A 22,877-nucleotide genomic window follows, 5' to 3' on the forward strand; every position below is an offset into this window, starting at 1 on the left:
TGTGTGTGTGTGTGTGTGTGTGTGTGTGTGTGTGTGTGTGTGTGTGTGCACAAAAGGGGTGCAGATGTGTTTTCTGTAAGCAATGAGAATTATGGGCAAATCCTTTTTCACAAAAAAAAAACACCATAGGTTTCCGATTAAAAGTGGGTGGTTTGTTTTTTTTCTAGAGGGACTGTACAAAACTTTAAGGGGGATTAATTTAAATGGGTGCTTAAAACTATCATAGTGTTTGTGCAAATGAAAAGTGGATGTCTTAACACCCTGAAAGAGCCCGACGGTAAACTGATTACTGTTGACCACCCATGAAAAGCATGAAGAAGAGGGGGGGGGGGGGGGGGGGGGCAGAGAAATTATTTAATAAGCGGCATGTTTTTCTGCCTTTCAGAAATAAGCCTCTATAATTTTTCCTGTGAAGTGATTGGGCATGCGTTACAGTCATCATTAATACTCTCCACGATTCAGAAAAATCATTTGCCAGATAATAGCTGCTTCCCTCTGAACAGAAGCAAGGTGATGCAAGCCAAGTCAATGATAAGACCTATTTCTGTCAAATTGTTAGCCATTGCCATTTTGTTTTTATGTATTTACACACATTACTTATTTAAAAAGTGGGTAACACAAGTTTTTTTTATAAAGTTATTGTGAAAATCATTATCATCATTGTTTGTATTTAAAAAATCAAGAAGAAGAAAAAAAGAACGTAGAGAACAGCTTTTATTGTCAGACTGAACTAATGCAAGTGAGCTAACAGAACACATCATTTTATGGTCTGGACCTGCTGCAGCTCCAGTGAAGCGAAACGCATTTAGCCATGCAGCTACATCTTGTAAACTCCTACACAATTGATACATTTTCCCTTTTTTAAACAATGTTACGAAAAGGTCTGAGCCTTTCTTCGGGCTGTTCTGCAGAACATGAATATGGCCTTAGCCTTGAAGGCGGACAGAATATGACCAATCACATTGACAGTGTTGATGTTAACATCCTCATGGTGGTATAGGAAGACAACACCTTTGGAGATCAAAAGAAACCCGGTGAGGAATGCCAAATGTTTCACTCACTGTTTGATCTTTAAAGCCCCTCGATAAGATATGTAACCTTGGATAGAGATATCCATCATGGCTGTGATTCTCTTTTAACTGCGACGGCTCTCCAGGTAATGGCAACGCACTCAATAACAAATTAGAGGGGCTGAGTGGCAGCGATCATCTTCACTATCTCTGTTCCACCACAATGAAAAAGTCACAAAATTCCAGCGGCGGCAGAAACTTGAAGACTGTGAACGAGCGATTACTTCAGCCGACACCGCTGTAATTCTGTTGTCTCAAACGTCGCCGCCGTCCTCGGCCATGTAATTACACAGAAGCATGACTAAAGTCAAACCCCAGAAAAAAGGTGGATTTGCAGATGCAATCAGGTTTGTGATATACCCGATTCAAGGGATACAAATTTGATTTAACTATTTCCAGGGGTGATGTATGGAAAACGTTACTGAGAAGGCACGTAAATTGAAAAAATAAATAGGAAAGAGATCATCTTAATTAGCTTGAAATTGCACTCATATTCCATGGTGCAGATATCAGAAATTGACATAGGTTAGAGATTTCAGTTATTTACCCACCGGTTGAGTTGGTGATTGCCACAGATTGCACATCACAGTTTGTATTTTTTTCTTCATATGGCGTATCAGTGAAATTGTGTTTTGTTTCAAGATGTAGTCGATTATTTAACTAAAGGTGTGAACAAAAAAAAATTACAACTGAATCGCTTAACACTGGAAACTAAATCACTTCCGACATTAATGTGCGTGCTTGAGCTCGTCTCCTCTGCCCCGTAGCCTGCGGGTGTAATGCTGAGAAGCTTTTACATTCGTGAAATCCAACAGGATATTTACCACCTGTAAATGCTTACATTTACGTGAAACTCTAATTTTCCCAAATCCATGTGTGTATGATTGTATTTCTGAGACCTCACCTCGGCTCCGGCGCCTCAGGGGCCGAGGCCGGCGCAGGGTTACTCTGTACTCTGTAACACTGTACTGAGACTAAACGGCCTCAGACTCGACTGCTTGTCTCTTTATTACGGTACTTCTTAGGGATTACGGCGGAAATGTTGAATTCCTTTTGTATGGAGAGATCCTCCAGGTGTACAGATAGTGTATGTATGTGTTCTACCATGTCTAAAATGTTCTAAAAAAGGTGGAAATTCACAGCCTGCTGGTTCCAGAAATTAATTATGCCTTAAGGAAATGACAAACTTCCCAAAAGTGGGTGTTTTTCGGGGGAAACTTGTAGAGCTTGTCATTACTGCCTGACCCACCCACTATTTTCCCCCTCTGTCTACAGAGCAACCCATCTCTACCTCACGGCCACAGCCTAAGGCAATGCATTCTGGGTTGTGTTTGAACAAACGCCCCTCTCCACTGTTCAAAAGTTGTTTAGATCCCAGGAATATTTATGGATTCCTTTTGATTTCTTTGCATATACCGCTGTGTGGTACACACACACACACACACACACACACACACACACACACACACACACACGCAGGAGCACACACTCTTAGTCTTTTCATCCGCACTTAAAACAGAAGTCGCTGGATTCATTTTTGAAATGGATTAAAGAGCTACGAGAGCGCTGTGTCTTTAAGAGAAGGAGCTGCTCTTGACAGTTCTTTTCGCTGTGATGATCATTGTCACGTCGTTGCGTGGACAGAACAAATCACCTGCTGAGTGGTGAGACATGCCAGACTAAATAAATGATCTGTAACAGAAGAAATAGAGAACAACAGCATTGCCAACATTGTACCGTAATATATTAAGGGTAGAAAATATTTCATCCACTATTCAACTGCTTTTGCACCATTTACGTCTCAGTTTTCTCAATTTTAATAATCTTCTGCTATCCCTGCCTCTCCTCGCCCACATCCTCGGCTTTTCGAACAAAACATGCACAACATCACTTTTTATGTTCAGAAATACACCAAACAGTGCGCATGCACGCAAACCGTAAGACAAACCCAGTGTGAGCCCCACAATAGCCGGCAATTAAACTTTCTGAAAGCCACCAAAAGAGATTTCATGAAGGTCAAGGGTCCTAGACTGGCACCATGGGTGCTGATGGTACAGTATGGTGGCGGAGCAGAGCTGTGATAAAGGGCAGCTGCCGGCAATTTAATGAGGGAGCCGGGGATGTGGCCCCCCCACCGCAACTCATCGCCACTTAATGGCACCACTAATCCCTGCAGAGACGGTGCTGTACACACAATTGGTCTGCCCTCCATGTGGCGAAATACCCCAGCAACACTTTCTCACACCTAGCACCACCAGTTAGACGCTCACAATCACTAGGAAACGGTGCCTCCCTCAGAAACACAGACAACCGAAATGATGAGCCGCTTCCTACAGGTGATCCGGTCCAGAACACAGCCTCCTGAATGCTGTTTCTTGCTGAGATCACCTGTTTAGAACTAAAGACATGGCATGCAGGTGTGAAGGACTAGAGGGTGTAAAGATGCGGCCATTATTTTCCACTGCAAGGCTCCCCTTTGTCACATCTGTTGGCTAGACGCCGCTCGTACTTCCACGGTTTTGGTGAGAAGGGTCGAGACGGATCCGTCTCTGACCTTTTTGGCCAATAGCTCTTGACATATTTTAAAGCATTCTTAATCGGCCCAGAGCGTGAAACGTGATCGATGAGCTGCTTCTCACAGTCGCCGACCTGTTCTGAATCCTGTCCGACATTTTCTCTCCCATCTATCCAAAAAGAGCCTCGAGCCACCAGCGATGTGCATACACAGGCCTCCTTTAGTTCACTTGTCAAACACAATGATTTTGGCTTTGTTTATATATGGCACGAGCAATTCCCCCGTCTATGTTTGAACAGAGTCTCATTAGAATAGCTGAGAGAAGAAACTTGAATTTCTGGTCCTGCTCAGAGCACTCCTCAAAAATAATGGTCTCAAGGAGAGGATCCTGAAAGCGAATGTGTTTAGCAGGAACGTCAGAGCGAGCGTGTTTCGCTTGTAAAACATCTCAATATGTTAGCAAGAGTGCACGATTAGCATGACTCACTTACAATATACACGCATGTAGAGCCCAATCGGTTGCACTGCCAACTGGGAGCTCGCCTTGTTCCCCTTCTCGTTCCCCCTTGTCTGGATAATAATTCACAGATTCGCTGTCTCACAGAGTGCACTCGTTCTTTGACTTAAGTTGATACTTAAGTCTCGGTGGGACTTTGGCGCTGCGGACACAAAATCTTTATGATTCCTCGCTCCACCATATGTTTATGTTTATGAGCAGTTACCTCTCCCTGGGAATTCACCCCGTCATGTCGGGACACAGAGGGCATTTTCTTCATAGTTCAGAGGATATGCCCATACATGTAGTACTGCCCACCTGCCCAACACACACACGCTCTCCGTCTATATACATAACACACACACACACACACACAGTGTCCCTCCCTCAGCCTCGGATCCAGATGTGCTGTGCTCCCGGCGCAGTCTGAGCTGCCAGCTGAGGCGAGAGCTTTACCCTGGCAGAGAGCAAAAAGGCCAGATGAAACAGACAGAGGGGGATTAATGCTCTCCTCCCATCCTTATTGAGAACCACTCACCATGTACAGCGTGACCGACCCATAATGCACTTAAAAGATGGCTAGTCGCTGACTTTAATAAAGAACCATGCGTACTTCGACACAATTATTGATTTAGACGTGGTGTTCATCCTCCTTTCAAAGCTGATGAAATTGCGCGATAAATCCTCGCAGTCAGTGAATTTATGTTTATGATAATTGTTTATGATATCGTGGTTCGCGGAGACAGAGCAGACTGCTCGGGCCCTCTGCGTTTTATGGTGCAAGAAAGTGAGAGCTTTAATCATTCCGGCTCCATAAGTTCAGCGAAAGCTCCTGATGGCACAGATGAATCTTATAGTGCTTGAAAGGAAGACGCAGGGCCAAAGAGTGCAAACCTCAAGGGCTGGTGCTTCATATTTCTCTCCAAGAGGATTACTGTGGATTTTGTACACAGACACCTCTCGAAACCAAAAAGGGGCCACGGTGAATCAAATATGGAGTGCTGGTGAAAAAATTATATTTGCTTAGCTCTTTGTCCCGTGTGTTACATTAATTTTGTTGTGATAGTGTTATTAAAAAGAGAACGGCTGGAATGTACAGAAGTCAATACGACTCTATTCACAGCTGCTTTACAGACAGGACGTGCAGAAGAAGAAGAAGAAGAAAAAAAACATACAATTTATTTGCATTTGGAAATGATTTACGGGCAAAGAAGACAAATCAATGTAATCTGTATCCCGTGGCTGCGAGTGCATGTGATGAGCCACCAGTAAAAACAGGAACGGAGGGAAGCGCTCACTGCCATTGCCCCCATCACCCCTTGACAAATGGAGCAGCAGTAGAAAGGCCTCTTTGAGTGAGTTGTAACTTTCGGCAGCCCCTCGCAGGTGTGGGTGATCTTTCATCCTCCCAGCCCTCCTCCTCCTCCGCCTCAGAGTCCTATCTCTGGCCTCCATCAAAAGTGAACGTGCTGCCCCAGGTTCAGATTAACTCCACTCTGACAGACCAAAGGCCTCCCCTCCTCCTGCCCCTTTCCACCTCAACTCACACATCTCCTACAACAGGGGAAATTAGGGCTAGTTTAGCAGATCTTACAGCACCACTAAACACCGCCCCAGATCGCTCACTGATTGCCTGGCTCAATCCATTGTGACCCCTCCCCCCCTCCCACCACCACCACCACCTCCACTCCCCTTCGCTTATCTTTGCCTTTGGCCAAAAGCAGCTTCTCTGCTCCGAACCACCTCCCCTTATTTACACACACACACACACACACACACACACACACACACACACACACACACACACACACACACATAATCCTCACTCCAGCGTATCCAGAGAAAATATGTTACTAACTTATTTGTGAAAAGTCTCACAGCGGGGTCAATAGATAATATCAGTTGTGTTTACTTTGGGATGTTGCAGAAACACACACACACAAGTTAATGTTTCTTTTAATTGCGGATTAAAGCGGATGGCTTGCTGTGTTTATGACAAACTGTACGAGCTCGTTTATCGGTTAATTTCCAGGGTTCATCGCGGACTAGGCGTAGTGGTAACAGATTTACCTGGACTGGGATTACTCTGAACAAAGTGGTTAAACAGTGGAAAACAGAGAATAGACAGTGCTGTGGGAAACTAATCTGTTTTCAAATTAAATCTCACATGACGTGTATCAGACCTTTTTGTTTAAGTACTGCTCTTAGAGCAATTATGGTTGATCAACCTTTATGGCAAAATGCTTGGGTGAGACCTATCATTTGTCTCTGTTGTCAGTTTCCTGTTTTCCTGAGCAACTCCTCTGACCTGGCTGGCAGGCCCGCCTACACTCAAGAGCACTTTCCCTTTCCTCCTTCTGCATTGGGCCGGTAGGGAAGAAGGGAGGGAGGGAGGTGGGGGGTTGGTCTAACTTAATCTGACCCATTGCTCAGGTCAGTGAGCTGCTTACTGGGTCTATCCAAACATAGGGGCTTGTTTTGCTAAAGCTGTGGAAAGAAGAAGTGCCCTCTTAAATCAATGCTTTACTCAGAGCTGTGCACATGCAAGGTTGTTATGTGTGAAACCATAGGAGGCAGAGCTGGCACACAACCAGCAGCGTGCTCCTCCACTTCATACTCCCCTCACCATGAAGGCTCGGGGGAAAAAAGAAAACTCTCCTCTGTACACATGTCCAAACGCTGCATCGCGGCATTTTTGTACGTATTTATTTTTAAGCATAGCTGAAGTCTGCGCAACAATTTCCCTCGAATTCCCAACGTGCACTCAAACGCAACAAGCATTTTCATATAGGCCTTATACGCAGCGTGCACTCTTCCTATGACAAAAGAGAATTGCGCTCTAAAATGCATCCAGCTGTGTGTGCTTGACTTTTTCTCTTGACATACTTTCAACAAAACGTCCGGGCCCTGATCTAATCGTGACGCTGCAGAGAGACCAGAGCGAGCGGCTCACGCGTATGTTTGTTGTGCACAGACTGGAGCGGATTGAGTTTTTACTCCGCCGTTCAGGTATCATATGATCTGAAGAGGAATGTCGACATCAGCCCGATTTATTGCCCCTGTGTGACTGAGCGTTTGCAAAGGCAAAGAGAGAAATGTTTCCTCTAGCTTGAGGAGGCATTTAAGGCGTCTTTGAAGTAGCTGTAGGACTTCTCAGGGCACTAAACAGACATGTTACGCAGAGGACCAGATGCAATGCACTCTACAGAGGTGAATTGTCATTTAGATTGATTTTTTTATGAGTGCCCAAAGGCCCTTCTCTCCAGCTGACTTAAGGTTCTTTGTTTTCAGCGAGGTGTTGAGACGTCATCCTGCCCGACACTGGAGAGAAAGGAATTCACGTTATCTTACGTCTCCTCTGCAACTTAAACACCTGTGCGAGCTTTGCTCCGGAACTGAAGTATCACATGTGTCTCAAGGAAGTGCAGTAAACTTGAACCCAGGTTATATGGGACTTCTGACAAACACGGCCACTGGTAAAAGGCTGCTGTTGTGACTATAAACAAAGGCTCTAATTCACCATAATGGTTCTACGGGTCCAATGCTCTGGGAGATGCAATGGCCAGTCTCAGTGGCTTAATTATCTTTCTAATTTGTATTAGCGCCGGCTATCCTCCCAGGGATAATTATGTATCTTGTGTGTGAGCGAGCTTAATGAGGTTAACTTCAGTCTTTACATGGAATAAGGGTTCAGTCACCTCGTAGAGGGAGGAAGAAAAAAAAGAAAAAAGCTCCATCGCTGCTGATTGCCATGTTTTTCTCCTCTATAGATGATGACCAGGAGGCCTCGTAAATCCCAGTGGAGTTGCAGAGGTACAGAGGAACTTATTCTCTGTGGTAGCAGCAAGCGGAGGAGTTGTTTTGTAGTTCTGCTTGAAGGACGGTCAGTTCAATAGGTTGAGAGTGGCGCTCAACAATAGCTAAACCTTGACCTGTTGTAGATAGAAATCAAAGAATGTTGCTATCAGATCAATATAGGCATCACTACCGTGACATTTTCGAGAAACCTCAGCACTTCCGCCAGCTGAAAGTCGCTGTGCACTGAAGTGTGTCATGTTTAGCAGGTATTGATAAGGCTGATAAGAGCTCTGGCTTGATATCATCTGAATTCCCAAAGTTCTGTGATCATGCGCCGTTTCCCCTCTCGGTTTATACGAGATGTAGTGGCACCGCCAGCACAAAAGACTACATATTTTCCTCTCATGACTGAGTGTAATCCACAGCTAAAGAGCCCTCATTTATTTGCTGCACCCCTCCCATTTTTGCTTGCTCAATACTTAGCTGTTTTTACGGCAGGTTAGTAAGGGAAACCATCTTATCTGTGACTGGGGGGGATTTATTAGTGCAAAAAAAGATAATTGCTATTCATAGGCCACTGGGGGCTGATTTACAACCACTAATATTTAGGATTCCTAGAGCCGTTTTTCAGCCTTTTTTTATTTTTTTTTATCTCCAGCCCTGCCTGAAGCGCGGAGGGGAGAGAGGTCAGGTTGGACTGTGAGGGATGGGCCGGGCAAAGCCTCCACTCTCAGCAATTTGGCAGAAGACTAATGTGTGAGGAAGTAGGCAACATGAAAAGGCCTCATCCACGTAGGTCTGCCTGAAACTGACAAACACCTGTTCTACTGAACCTGTAATGAGTCTGCAGCTCAGATCTGTCTTGTGTCTGAGGGAGCAGAATGTGAAACGGCAATGAAAACATTGTGAAGAACAAATATATATATAGCACAAAATCTGGAATGACCGTATCAAAAGCTATGAATTGAGCGTTGCTAAAATCCCCTTCATGTATTTGGCTTCTGGTGGTTTTCTTACAAAACTGGTTTGTGAATTTGCAATGAAAACATGATTTGTCCTCACAGAGTTCATACCTTGGTTATGTTGATGTATATTACCTGAAACGCAGGTAGCATTTCTTTTTTTTTTCTTTCTTTTTTTGTAGTTTTGGAAGGGTTGGTTGCAGGCGAAACAGGAAATGAAGACTTTTGGGCCTGTCTGTCCACGCTGATCCTCCAGCTGACCGGGAGGCAGCAGGGGCTTCAGCGAGAGCACTCAGATGTGAGGTCATGGGTTCAAAGCCCAGGTGTTGTGCCTCGCAGCGGGACACTTCCCAGTCTGAACAGTGTATATGATTTGAGAGAATGTCGAGGTTAACCCGAGATCACAGAGATCCACCTCTGAAGAAGAGGCTCGTCCCACTGTATCTGTCAAAGACATAGGTTTGGAAACACACTAATTGGCTCCTATTCTGTGTGTGTGTGTGTGTCTGTGTGTGTGTGCACTCATTTGGTGTCCTCACTTTGGAGGTAATAATGGTATCTATCTTAGTGTCTGAACACACTAGTTGTGCAGATTACTGCAAATCCAAATAGCAAATTTAAGTAAATCTCACCACTGTTCTACCACGTTTTGATGAACAAATGTAATTCCAGATAGTTTCAGATGAGAGTTAAACAATTATTTCATGTCTTTTTCAATTTGTTGTCCAAATGAAGAGCATATCGGTTGATGTAAACTGTCATATTGAAGCGGAATTTTTAAAAAATGGGCGCTGCTGGAGAATCCCAAGAACATGCAGCTTCTTCCTTTTGATTCCCATTTCATTGATTTAATTTCTCATCCTTAAGAGATGTCACTTTGTCTGCAAATGTATTCATCCTGCATATGCGACTCTTAATAACGCTAATCTTTTCGCCAGAGCAGAAATCTCGTGGAGGGATAATCTGAGATAAATATAGTTAATTGAGGCCAGGTGAACTTTCTTTATCAGCAGCACAGTCAACCAATCTGAAGTAAATGTGATAATTAGAACGGAGATGTCTTCACCGAGAACAGAGCGCGGTCCTGTCCCGCAGCCGTTTCCCTCAAATGATATCTGATTTCACAACACGTCAGAAATTTATAGCAAATTAAGTGGGCTAACAAATGCAGTCATGTTTCCCGTAGACGTATGTAAACATGCTCATCTGGAAGCAATAAGCAAGAAAGCCATCGCATGCAGTCCGGCTAGCATTTGTTTCTGATCTAAAATGACACTTCACATATTTAACATGAATGTTATTGTATAGCAAGTGCACCAGCAGCAAGATGGACCCTCTCTCTGAGAGAAAACAGATCAGAGAAAAAAAAGGAAAGGAGAAAAAAAGAGCCTTCTTCTTCTTTCACTTTCATTTCCCGGTGAGGTATGAAAGGGGTTCTCTTTGGCCATCCATGCAGCCAGCATGACCACCATTAACACCCCTGAGAGCCCGCGTCCTAATTACTCCTTCAGCCTGACAGAATCTCCTTAATTACAAACTTCATTAGCCTGCAGGACTTTGTTTTTCAGCAGAAAAGGAGGGAGCAGGGGACGGCTCGGGCCAAGGTGCGGTGGAGGCGAGGGGTAGGGGGCTTTAGCACCTTACTCCTCCGTGCGTTTCTTTTTTCTCTTCTTCTTTTTTTTTCTTTTTTCAAAGGAGATGTTAAGACCTCAGTCAGAGATCTAATTAGATTCATGGTGAGAATCAGACACCTTTTAACTAGCCTCTGGAGTCCCCCTAAAAGGACAGTGAGATCCAGGGTAAGAGAGGCACAGAGAATTAAATGGACCTGCTACTGCCTTTCATGTGTGAAGTGGTCTGATTTGCCATGTCCTCACCTCCAAATACAAAATAACCTGCAGCACTTCCACACCCCACTGCCATTACAGCTCGCTTATAAACACATAGGACTGCCCGTGAGGTGGGGAGAAAAGCTACAGTGAGGCAGGACTTGAAAAGACATATATTGCTATTACCTTGTTTATATGTTCTGCACTCAAGGCGCAGCTCTTTTCTTCTTACTGCTGTGTTATATAGTCCCGAATCGTTAATCGGAGAAGGTGACGCAGATCATTGCGTGTCATCAAAGTCACCTGCCAGTCATTTCTGTGGGATTACATGCATTTGGAGTACATGTGTTCACACTGCGTCCAATTATACTGGCAGACGGCACTTTAGCCAGTGAGCATTACCGGCAGTTAGAGGCAGGTGAGGCGCAGGGCACATCTCATGCATAATGGAGTGCCGACCGACCGACCGAGCGACCGGATGTTGGAGAGCTCCCAACCAAAGCCCCCCGGTGTGCGAGGACGAGTCCTTATTTCACCTGAAGCTTACATAAACCCTTCCGCAATAAGTTACGCTTGTTATTAATTAGAAGGCCGCTCTCGGAAAAACTCTTCTAGAGATCGTTAGACGATGTTGGTGTCCCTTTCCCTTCAATGGCTAAGCTCTGCAGCGTGGCGGAAGAACATTATGAGTGAATGGGAGTGAATGATTAGCGAGTATAATTTGGGTTAGTTTCTCTGTGGAGGTGTTAAGGTGTTCACTGGCCCATAATAGATGTCACAACCTGAATTACTACTACCAATCATTTACACCCGCCTGTCAAGCAATGCTCCAACTCTGTGGAGCCGCCATGTTGAAACCCCAATGTTTATGCACTGGTCGGCTTTTCTTCTCTTTCCACGTCGCTGTGTTTAGATGGAAGGCACATCAGCGCACTGTAACACATTTTGAACACATGGCTGCGCTTTTTTTTTCTTTTTTATGACAGGAAATTCAAGAACATCTGCCGCCCAAGGAAAGAAGCTACATAGACTCTTTCTTGTTTTTCCCCGACGTCACGTTCCGTGTGTTACTTCCATGTTTTGTGTCCAACGTTTCTGCTTTCATCTCCACTGGAGTCTGCGGCCTTTCCGTCCTTGGGGGTCACGACGACAGACCCACTTCTTCAGTGAGGTGTTTGAGCGGAACATGCAGTCGAAATGTTTTGCCGCCACAACCCTGAGGGCCTCCAATTTCTTGAAACAAACTATTTTATTGAACAGCCTTTTTACGCGACGAGCAGATTACACAGAGATGCCTCCGGAAACCCTCAAGGAAAATACTGTTTGTGAATATTAGTCAACGTCAAGCCCGTGTGTGTGTGTGTGTGCGTGTGTATGGCATGATGGCCGCATTGACCAGAGAATTGGCGCGGCTTTGCGTCAACGCCACAAATAACTTCAGTGTTGTATTAAAGGCTAACGAGAGTTGGCGTGAGAGTTTGGGTCATGTGCTCGTGGAGACGCTGCATGAAGTTGTGGCGAAGCCGAAACTTCATGAATTATCATGTCACGTCATAAAAACCCCTGCTTGTGTGTTATGAATGCTGTCTGTTGCAAATTAGGCTTCAGAGAGATTTAAGTGCTCTGCTCAGTGTTACTTGTCATTCTCAAGTTTATGCAGGGAAGAATGTCTTCATCCACGTTTCAAAATAGAACATGATATAAATCACTGGTCAATATTTTATATTTGTGTGGGGGGGAAAGAGTAATGTTTTTAAATAGTGAGATGTGTCTGCAGTTGGCTACTTTTTTTCTGCACTATCTCAGTCTTTGGTTTTGTTTTCAGTCATAACATTGTAGCGTGTATTTAAAAAAATCATTATCCGCAATATTTTCTGCATACTTTTTTTGTTTGTTCACGGAAATGTCAAAAATGTAGTCATTTTGCACATTTTTTTCATTGTGTTTTCACATGATTGTTGTCTTATTGTATTGTTTGTGTATTCCACTGCTTTAGATGAACTAGATGTTATATTAGATCAGATGTACTCCATCTATACCGCTGGGTTATGAGTCATTGGCCCATACGTGTCCCTAAAAATAAGATATCTATATGCATATATTACAAGAGTTTAGTGCTGCTTTAATTAATTATGCACACATATGTATATATGTATATAAACAAGATCACAGTAAAAATATGTTAGCATTGTATCATTTAAACCAAAAGCATCAGCAAAATCATGTATGTATAACTTATCACAAGCACATCAATAACCAAATAAATAGAACATATGGCTATAGAATAAGTAGTTCCTGGTGCTGGGTTTATTTTAGTTTTATGTTTCACTAAGTCAACACCAATCTATTAAAAAGCCCTTGATGAATATCACAAATATCTAAAATTACAATTTGAATATGTGTCACAGGCTCAAATGACTCTAATGTTGAAAAAGAATAAGGGAAAGCGATGCTCCCTCCATGAGCTACATGCCTCTGTCCAAGAAGTCCACCACTAGTATTTTATGCAGCCTCACTTTCCAGACACTAAGCACTCAAACTGCCGTCAGACTCGGCCAACAGAAACTTGATATTTCATGTTTTTTGGAGGGGGGGGGGGGTAACTTTTCTCCCTCCCAGCTACCAAGAGAGGGAGACACAGCGAAGCTCCGAGGGGTGCAACGCAGGGCCAGAGGAACAGGTGCCCACAATTTTACCTGTCTGTTCAATAACCCGCACACTAGCAGCTATATTACATTTCAGCTCTAATTGTAGCCACATTTAGAGAGATGAAAAGAGCAGAAGAGAAGTGGACTCAGGCTCCAGTTTTAGATGTGAGCTAATGTCATTGGATGTGATCCTGTCCTGACATGGGGCGACACAGAACACGGACGCCTTGGCGTGGGTTTACCGGAGCCAGACCCACGAGAGCAGGCCGCGCTCTCCAACCTGTTTAGCCTGCAGCAGGTCAAGAGAGGAGCTTCCCAGATCCGTAGGATTGTTCTCAGTATGCACCGGCCGGCTAGCAGATAGACCCGTATCAGTGCTGATGATGTGGGAGGGGACTCGCAGGTCAAGAGACACAGAACAGCTCAGCGGGCACATGTGATATATTTAGCGGGGCCATTGTTTGTTTTATTTAGGGAGCGAATTGAGGATTTTCCAAACTGCAGGGCCCCTGAGGTATTTTATCAGGTGTACAGTCCGCCATATGTTACACATTAGTCCACTGAGGGGAATGCTGGTCGCAGATACAACCTATAAAATGTTTGGAACTTCAGAGGAGAAGGGGAAAGGAGAGGGGGGGGGGGGTCAACAATTGCTCTCTTCAGAGCTGGTGCATGTGTGGGAAGCACTTATATGCAAATGAAACTGCATCACATTACAGCCCAAATTCCCCCTGTCATTAAAGAAAATAAACCGTAGGAATCTTTGGGCTAGTAGGTCATAAGAATAAGAATGCATTGAAAATGCATGTTTGCTGTTGTCGGCCAGTTGGATAGTAAGAGGGAAAAACACAGCTAATGAAGGAAACTTTCTGAGGCTTCCCAAACGGAGCTGAGACTGTGCCGCGAGGGCAGCAGATACTCAGGGCTTTCTGGGGCCGAGGAGAAGGAGAAGGAGACGTCTGTGCAGGTGGAAAGAGTTGAGTGTTTCCTGATTTGCAGCTCACGGTGAATATTTCATTGTGAAACGGCCATTTATCACTTCTGTGACGTCTCTCGGTCACGTGTTGTCTGCGTGGTAACCTCAGTGAATGTGGGCAATGGAGCCGCTATGGGTCTGTCAGAGAGGCTTGTAATGCGGCTCTTGGGCTTCGTTCATCTATTAACAATCACATGTTGGTGCCAGCCTCTTAGTGTGTGTGTGTGTGTGTGTGTGTGTGTGTGTGTGTGTGTGTGTGTGTGTGTGTGTGTGTGTGTGTCTACAAACTGTGACCCTGCTCTGAATTAATTAATTGTGATGGAGGATTAAAAAAAAAAAAGGGACACTTAGCAAGCTAGTCAGGTCAGCCAAATAAATAATATTCAAAAGTAACTTTATATTATTTACATATCACTGCCTTAATTTGACTTTAGTTTATTTTAGACGCAACATGAACTAATCTATTGTCTCACTCAATTAAGGTGTAAAGAGTTTATGCTTTCACGACGACGATGTATGTCATTGAACGCAGCAGGCGGATAAATGCTGCGTTTAAGATCTCCGTGTGAGTGTCTGTGTTTTTAAATGTGCATTTAAACGCGTCATCTCCTTCAAAATCTAAATTAGAAATAATAGCGAATCCATAACAATAAAAAAAAACGTGCAACTAAAATTATTTTCGCGTCTGCGCAGTTGTGTAGATGCCAGAAGATGATCAGTGAATTAGTTCATCAGTCCGAGTCAATAAGTGCTCCCTGCTCCTGATGGCGAATTGGAGAAAAAAATTGCTGCTATCGGAACCCATCATCATCATCAGAGCACATCGTGGCTGCTAACGCCCCTCCCTCGTTATTAATAATAAAGAAAGAAACTCAATCCGAGGCTCCGATGTTTAATTTATTATTATGTAAGCCATTTGAGGGGTGATTGTATAGTAATTGCTCATTAGTCTTGTATATTTATCGCTGCACCTTATGTCAAGGCCAAGGGAGTTGTGTGGGCTTCATTCTCTCCTTTCAAGGATCCATTTCAGAGGCAATTTGAGGAACGGGACAGATCAAGTTAGTCCTGACGGGTCTTCGTGACCCGTCCTACAGGTGCTCCGCCCCCTCACGAGCCTTTTCTTTTACCCTGATGAGATGCTATTTGAAATTTAAAAAAATAAGAAAGAAACATGTGGACAAACAGACACGCTTTTCAGCAGCCACTTCTCCCAATTTAAGAGATTGCAGCTCGATCAATTATTGACTTGCAGCACTAACACGAGGCCCTCCCTCCGCACATTAGTGGTGTCAGCGGACGTAATTATACCTACTAATTGCAGATTAGAGGTTGTGGGTCAGTGGGGTCACTTGATAGGAGCGACTACTCTTTTCAATGGCGGATAATCATTTCACATTGGACTAAATGTTTCATGCAAGCGGGGCTTATAGGTCCAAAACGTCCCAAAACTGTCTCGGCTGTGAATATTTTCAGGAATAATCCAACTGTTCAGGAGCTGTGATGATTTGTGGAGAGTTTGTGGCCCCTGGACGGAGCGGAGCAGCTTAAGTTTAGATAAGCGGGTCACCAAAGGTCCCCGCAGCAGCGGGCCCTCCACGCACAGCACGAGCGTGCGGGAGAGGGATCTGATGTGCGAGGGCCCACTTCACGTCAACACACACACACACACACACACACACACACACACACACACACACACACACACACACACACACACACACACACACACAGACACACATACACACAGAACGATAATATCCATGTGACCTTAGTCTCAAATTGCGCTTGATCGTCCGAGATCGGGCAATAAATAACGCGTGGATTTTTTATTTTTTTAAACGCAGAAAAAGGCATATAAATATTAACCCATCTGTTTTTAACATATATGTGCAAATATTTTATTTTCTCTTTTTTTTTTTGCATTTTGGATTATTTGGAACGAGCCTCAGAGTAATGTCTAAAATGCCTATTCCAACTTTTTTTTTTTCTCATTTAAATATGTGGCACGGTGCCTTCAGAATAAGGAATAATTTAGCGGTTTTAGAATATTTTGCTAAATCCGGGTTTAGAATTGTGTTGCTCAACCTGCTAAATTCTCCTCATGTCCGCAACAAACACAATAGTGTCTTTTACATAAACGGAGCTGCCGCTACAATAAAAAAAAGAAGAAGAAAACATAGATATTTCCAGATTAAAAACAAACGTTTAAATTAATCAAACTGTGCCAGGCTCTAATGAGAAGCCCGTCCCGTCTCCTGTGTGTCCATACAGGCGCACAGAGGGGGGGAGAGTGCGCCAAATTTGTTTGCGGCGGATCAAGGCTCACCGCCTCCACTGCACTTTCTTTATCTTAATTCCAACTTGAAAAGATATAATTATCTAGTTTGAACAGGACTGCTATCAAATCCTTCTTTAGAGGCCGGGTAGGGAAAAGCTCGAGTGGATTGTGAGGCTCTGAGCCGCTCGGTGTTGCCCGAGATAGGAGTAATGAAGTTGTGGAGTCCGGAGATACAAAGGGCATTAACCTCATTAGCATGAAACCTTTTCTTCTAACTATTGTGGGACCCTTTCAGTCCTCTAATCCCCCCGATTTCAAAGCTGGGTTTGTAATAAAGCTTTTAGTTTTTTTTTTCAAAGCTAATGGTATTCTCTAAAGATTTTTATTGCAGTTATAAGATTAAGAATTCCCTATATAGCCCTCCTACCCCCCTATGCCCGAACCACAAAAACAGCTCCTTTTAGTTTTAGAAACAATTAAACAAACACATCGGCACCAGAAAGAAAATAAAATCCGAGGTTGTGCTTGTTATGTATTCACAAACACACACAAAAAAAGAAAAATCATAATCCAGTTTAAATTTGTCCGATTTTTTTGTGGTAAGTGGCAGCATTGTTTTGCTGTGTAAACAGAGCGTGTCTTCCTGCTGTAAATAACATCTCCACGCAGCCTACAGCTCCTGGAGAGGTCCTAACGTCCCCGCTCAGTCCAAAGCAGCAGCTTGCAGCACGATGGAGCCACAAGACAAGGTTTTAAACAAAGATCCCATTTTGCGGCACATTGCAACCTTCCCTTATCGCATCGTGAGGGGTAGTCAGATTGTACTAAATTATGTCCAACCAAGGCCCCTTGGATCCGTGGATTAAGAGATTAAAGTGGACCACTGGGCAATGCATCCCCTTTCCCCCTCATATTACTCGCATGATAATTGCCCAAACTGATTTGCACTTTCACAAAAGCTCGCAGGGACTCTTTGTAGCCGCAGCGCAGCAGACTGCAGCCCCTCCAGAACACAAGCAGCCCGAGAAACAACACGTTAGGCTGTGCTATGAAATACAACTCCGAACGCCACATCAGCAAAACCTCCACGTGATTCTGTTTGGTGGCACAAAGTAAGAATAAAGATCATCGCCTTGTAGCCTCCTTTCAGCCGCTCTATATAATCAAAAGTCTTACTTCTACTGCGCGCAACATATTGATAAAACTTTATTGACAAAATATTGACAATTACATACTTCTTGGAAGTATACTTTGTGTTAAAATTGTAGCAAACTTAACACAAACACAAAAAGTATTTACATTCTGTAAAAGAGGGTTTAACAGAAACATTAACTTTTAGCATTTCTGTACATGGAATACGCTCAGTGCTTGAAGTTTTTTTTTTTGTTCTTTTTTTTTAAACTCTCATTTGTTGCATTTAGTCCTTCGTGGCAACTTTCACTGGAGGGTGAGTCCTGACAGAAGGCTGCGTGGGGCCACAGCGACACGTGTGTAAAGCTTTAGGTTAAAGGAATGTCCTGATACCTTCCCTTTAAGTACTTGATCTGTAGTCTCATTCACTTTTTAGAATTTTTTTTTTTTTTGTAAATTGAAATTCAATTTCTGTACTTTTTTTCCAAAAAAAAAAGAAAAGAAAATACACTATATCGCAGCACCGCTACTTCATATGTTTTCACAATCACTTTTACACGAGAATCATTAATTAAAGACTGCACACTTTGTAAAAAGGAAGAAGCACGACATCTCTGTTTGAAAATAGAGTTCAAAACAAAATTGATTTTTTTTTTCTTGGTTTGAGAAAAAACTTGTCAAATTAAAAACAACTACCAGGAGGAAGAAGGAAAAAAATATACCATGCAATTCAAGTTTTACAAAAGCAGTTTGGTGTTTTGGTATCTTGAGTGGAAACGTTTTCCAAAAAAAAGAAGAAAAAAAAAAACTTCTGAAGTGCAAACGTCCAATATGAATTGGAGAGAGAAAATGAGGCGGTGGTAGATAGGAGATTGTGGTGGTGGTTGGTGCGTGGAAGGGTTCAGGTCGGTGGACTGAGACACTCAACCCGGGTCATTTTGGATCGAGACCCACGCGGTGACAGCAAAGCCACCAGTCGGGTTTCTCTCACCCTCAGCTGCCTCTCCGGAGAGCTGAAATGTGACATTGGCTTTTTACCCCCTCACTGTCTCTACACGGCTTCCGTTATCCATGTCCTCCTTCACTCGGACGCTTATATAGTCTTTCTCTCTTTCCTTTTTTTTTTAATCGTCCGAAGTGACATCGATTTCCTCTGGGCTCCCACCCCCCTGTTTAGTCGCCATTCTCCACCGGTTTATGTGATGCGATCCTTTCTTCTTCTGCTGAGACTCCGAGCCCTCCTCCTCCAACTTCTGTCGCTTGAACTTCGTCCTCCGGTTTTGAAACCACACTTTTACCTGAAAGGGAAGAAGAAGAAAAAGAGAAAGGTTTAGAAAAAAAACGTCGAAAAAAAACAACAACAACCTGGATCAGTGTCACGAGATAAACCGCGTTGGCACAGTGCGTAAAAAGCACGCGTAAAAGGGACACGTTGGGTTTGGAGCGGGGGCTAAGTAGAAATGAGAAGGTGAACTGTGACCTGTAGTTGGTGAGCAGTGAGCAAACAACCTCCGGGATAAACAAAGATCCTCGTGAAATCCTCGTGAAAGTATGAATCCATGCATTTTAATCCTCCGATTACAATTGTCAGTCCAATATCCATTCAACGCACGAACGCCCTTAGACATAATATAAATGAATATCAAATTAAATAGAGTAAAGTATTTTTTTAAATGTATTTTATTTGCGCTCTGAAACATCTGATGTCAGCACTTTAATTCAGTGTGAGTATTCCTGCCAGCATCCCAGACGTTTTTTTTTTTAAACAGATTTTCACACACTCCTCTAAATGGACGCGTTGGGAGTGAACAACTTCTAAATCGATAAATGGTCTGCTCCTGCTTTGTCACTCTGCAGACCCTTCTTTTCTTTTTTTGCTCTTAAACGGCCACTGAGGTGCATTTAATAAGCCTTCAGTGGGCTAATTAAAGTAGGTGACGGTTCATTTCTCCCTTCAGTCGCTCCAAAGGCCCCGCCGTCCAAAGGAGACACCGCGGACAAAAGGCAGCGGCTGATGGGCTCAAACAGCATCTTAAATATGGCAGAGGGAATCCACGGGAGCCGCCTCGCGCTTTGTGTCGCCTATCCCATAAAATGGTTAACTGGTTAATTTGCCCTCCATTTTGAAAGGCAACATTCTCCCCCCAAAACAAAGTAATTCAACCCCTCCTGAAATGAGGTTAGGCCTATACAATGACAGTGGATCCGATCCAACAGAAAGCCCCTGTCTTCGAGTGACAACATGCATTTATGGAGCCTGCTGTGTAGAAACAATTCATGGCTGATTATTGAAAGTTATTGCTATGCTAACTACATGTCTATTCTTTTGTCATATACGAGACATTCAATTTATAGAGGCCTGCTTTTTTTAAAGGCTCCATGACGTACAGTGTCATGTTAAATCATACAAATATATAACATATAGTCCACTGCATCAGCCATAATGTGAGCAATATGTTTTTTATAATAACAAATAAAAGGATAGGTCTCAACACACAGGGAGCAATATTGTATGCGTTTCATAATAAAATGAGCGCATTGTACTCTTTGGTTAGAAAAATGACCGGATGTAGAGTTTTAATGTTGAGGATGAAATGGTGTTTCTTACCTGAGTTTCTGTGAGGCTAAGGCTGTGGGCGAGCTGCTTTCTTTCTGCTCCCACCACGTAATGGTTTTTCTCGAACGCGTGTTCGAGCCGCAGGAGTTGCGAAGGTGAAAAAGCTGTCCGGATTCTTTTGGGCTTTCTGGCCAGCGCGTTGTGCAAAAGGAAGCTCTCCGGGCTCGTTTCATTACCTGGGAGCGGGAAGAAAACCAGGATCCGTCAGGAGCTTTTTCTCTGATTCGATAAGATGTTAACATTTCCATCACAAACAGCAGGCCTGCGCACAGCTAGAAACAATGGTGGACTGAGGGCAGACTGTCCATGCAGCAGGATGATCATGTCTGACACGAGTCTATCATTTGGTAATTTACCGAATACCTATGCATTTTAATAGCTGCTTATTGTAGACGTTCTCCAGCTGACGCGTGTGAGACCACCGCATGCAGGAAAGAGCTTTAATCCTGGGCCTAATTAAATTAGCCTTTGTAAACAAAAGGTACAATTAAATAGCATGATGACGTTTAAATAAACAGCAACCCCAAAAAAATATCGTAGGAAATTAATTTTGAATTACTTCCTATAAAATGTATTAATTGTACCTATATTTTCAGGGGTAAAAATCGCAATAATAAATGCATGAAAATAAGCGACCGCAAGAAAAAAATATTATAAACGAATTCTCTTAGTCAAACATCCCGCAGCTTAGTTAATACAATTTGAATTTCCCAAAATTGGACTCATGTCAGCCTTCAAAAATTAGCAATAGACTGTCAAATAACCACCCAATTATTTTGTATTTCCCCCCACTAAATACAAGAACACGCATTTTAGTTAACCGGTGAAATCCGTCTGTGAAACAGGCCGCGAGACGCTTTTGGTTCATGGATCTGCTCTTATATCCGATTAAGCTGCAGGCCAGCAGTGAGCGCACATGTCAGCGGGTCGAGTGTCCAACACGTTACAGGCAGGAGAAGCCAAGTCAACAATATGTTTTATACGAATAGCGTTGCTTTTTTATATGTTGTTGTTGTTGTTGTTGTTACTTTCTTGCAAATGAGGAAATATCAATATTTATAAACGAAACAATCCATTACATAAGTGTCTGTTGTGGCCTGGTCATTTGAGGATTGTCTTTAAAACGGCTCTGCTATAGTTTCTCATATTTTTTAAATTCCTTATTTATCCTGCTGTCTGAAGTGATGGAGAGAGAGAGAGGGGGATACAAAAAATAAACAACAACAACAACTGGCGCACGAGAGCCAAACGAAGCGTCGTGAGAACTTACCTTGAAATCTGTGTCCCAAGTACCTATATCTGTGTAATAACCAGGGGTAGAACGTGGAGGGGTCCCGTTGCTGGCTGGCGAAAAGAGGGTGCGGACTGTGCGAGGAGGAAAGCGGGTGAGCGGCCAGCGCGTGCTGCGGGGCCACCGAGTGCACCGGGACGTTCTGCTGGTGAGAGACCGCCTCGGCGAACACCAAGTCCGGGTTCGAGTACACGCCGCGGCCGCCGGAGTGGAAGCCGTTGAGGAAAGGGTTCATCTGGCCGGAGTTCGCGTAGCTGAGCGCTGCCGGCCGGATGGGCTCCTCGTTGCGGGACGCCGGTACATGATTATCCTTCGCCACCAAAGACTCTATCGTGAAACACCTCTTGGGTGCCGGCTGGAACATGGTCTGATAGTCCAGTTCCCCCAGTTTAACTTTAAAGTTGTCGTTCGGCGCTCTCGCTTAAAAAAAAATACTCCACACCCAAAGAAAAGGGGGAAAGTTTGTGCGCGGTATAAATAAGTTGTGGGGAGAAAAAGGCGGCCGCGTCAGGGGGGAAAGCCCAAAAAATAAAAAGTGCTCGGCTGCTGCTCCCCGACTAATCCATGGATGTGATCGTTTTCCTCGCCGGGTTCGGTGCAGGCAGATGTGTTAGTTCATGAGCCTAATTAGCGCTGCAGTCCCATAAACAGCTTCCTCTGTAATGGCATGGTGATTGGCGCTGCCGCTGCTGCTCGCCTTAAGCTGGAGGAGAGGAAGACGCTTAAAAAGTGCGTCAATGGGGAAGCAGGGCGCGGAGAGGCGGACTCGAACGCAACACGGAACGGATTCGTCCAGAGAAGGAGCCCCCCCACACACACACACACACTCACACACACTCACGCGCGTGCGCGCACACACAGACTCACGCGCGCACATATATCTCCAGGACATTTAGCACACTCGTCTGAAGCAAGCTCAAGGTATAGCCTGCTTTTTTATTTTATTTTTGTGCATTTTTAAGGCTATGACAGCTTCAACCTGTGTTTTTTTTAATTTCATTTGTTTATGGTGGTGGGGGGTGCATTTGGTGTTAGTGTTGGTTAGTGATTATTTTTAATTATGCGCGACAATGTTGCGCAAACATCAAATCGTTCCATATTAAAGTATATTGTCGGAGGCTTTTAGCATCAGTTTCATCAGTCGGCCTTCGGTTCTTTTCTCCATTTTTCTTCCTGTTTGTTGGTTTTCTCAATGGATTCGAGAAGCTGCTCTTGTTTCCTCCCTGCTCTTTTTTTCATTTTTCTTTAGATTCCACTATTGAA

The 22,877-nt window shown here is 43.8% G+C and overlaps 1 protein-coding gene across 1 annotated transcript; it reads right to left on the minus strand.

Annotated features, from left to right (window-relative positions):
• Nucleotides 1–17,805: 17,805 nt before the first annotated feature.
• emx2 (empty spiracles homeobox 2) lies at nucleotides 17,806–21,978 on the minus strand (the record flags this gene model as incomplete). The annotated part of the gene is made up of 3 exons (XM_079230016.1): nucleotides 17,806–19,004; nucleotides 20,315–20,499; nucleotides 21,594–21,978. The coding sequence occupies 3 exons, from the start codon at nucleotides 21,976–21,978 to the stop codon at nucleotides 18,831–18,833; spliced, it is 744 nt and encodes a 247-aa protein (XP_079086142.1). The 3' UTR covers nucleotides 17,806–18,830.
• Between the last annotated feature and the right edge of the window lie 899 nt (nucleotides 21,979–22,877).

Source organism: Taurulus bubalis (genome assembly GCF_910589615.1).
Source record: "Taurulus bubalis genome assembly, chromosome: 14".
Lineage (NCBI taxonomy): Eukaryota > Metazoa > Chordata > Actinopteri > Perciformes > Cottidae > Taurulus > Taurulus bubalis.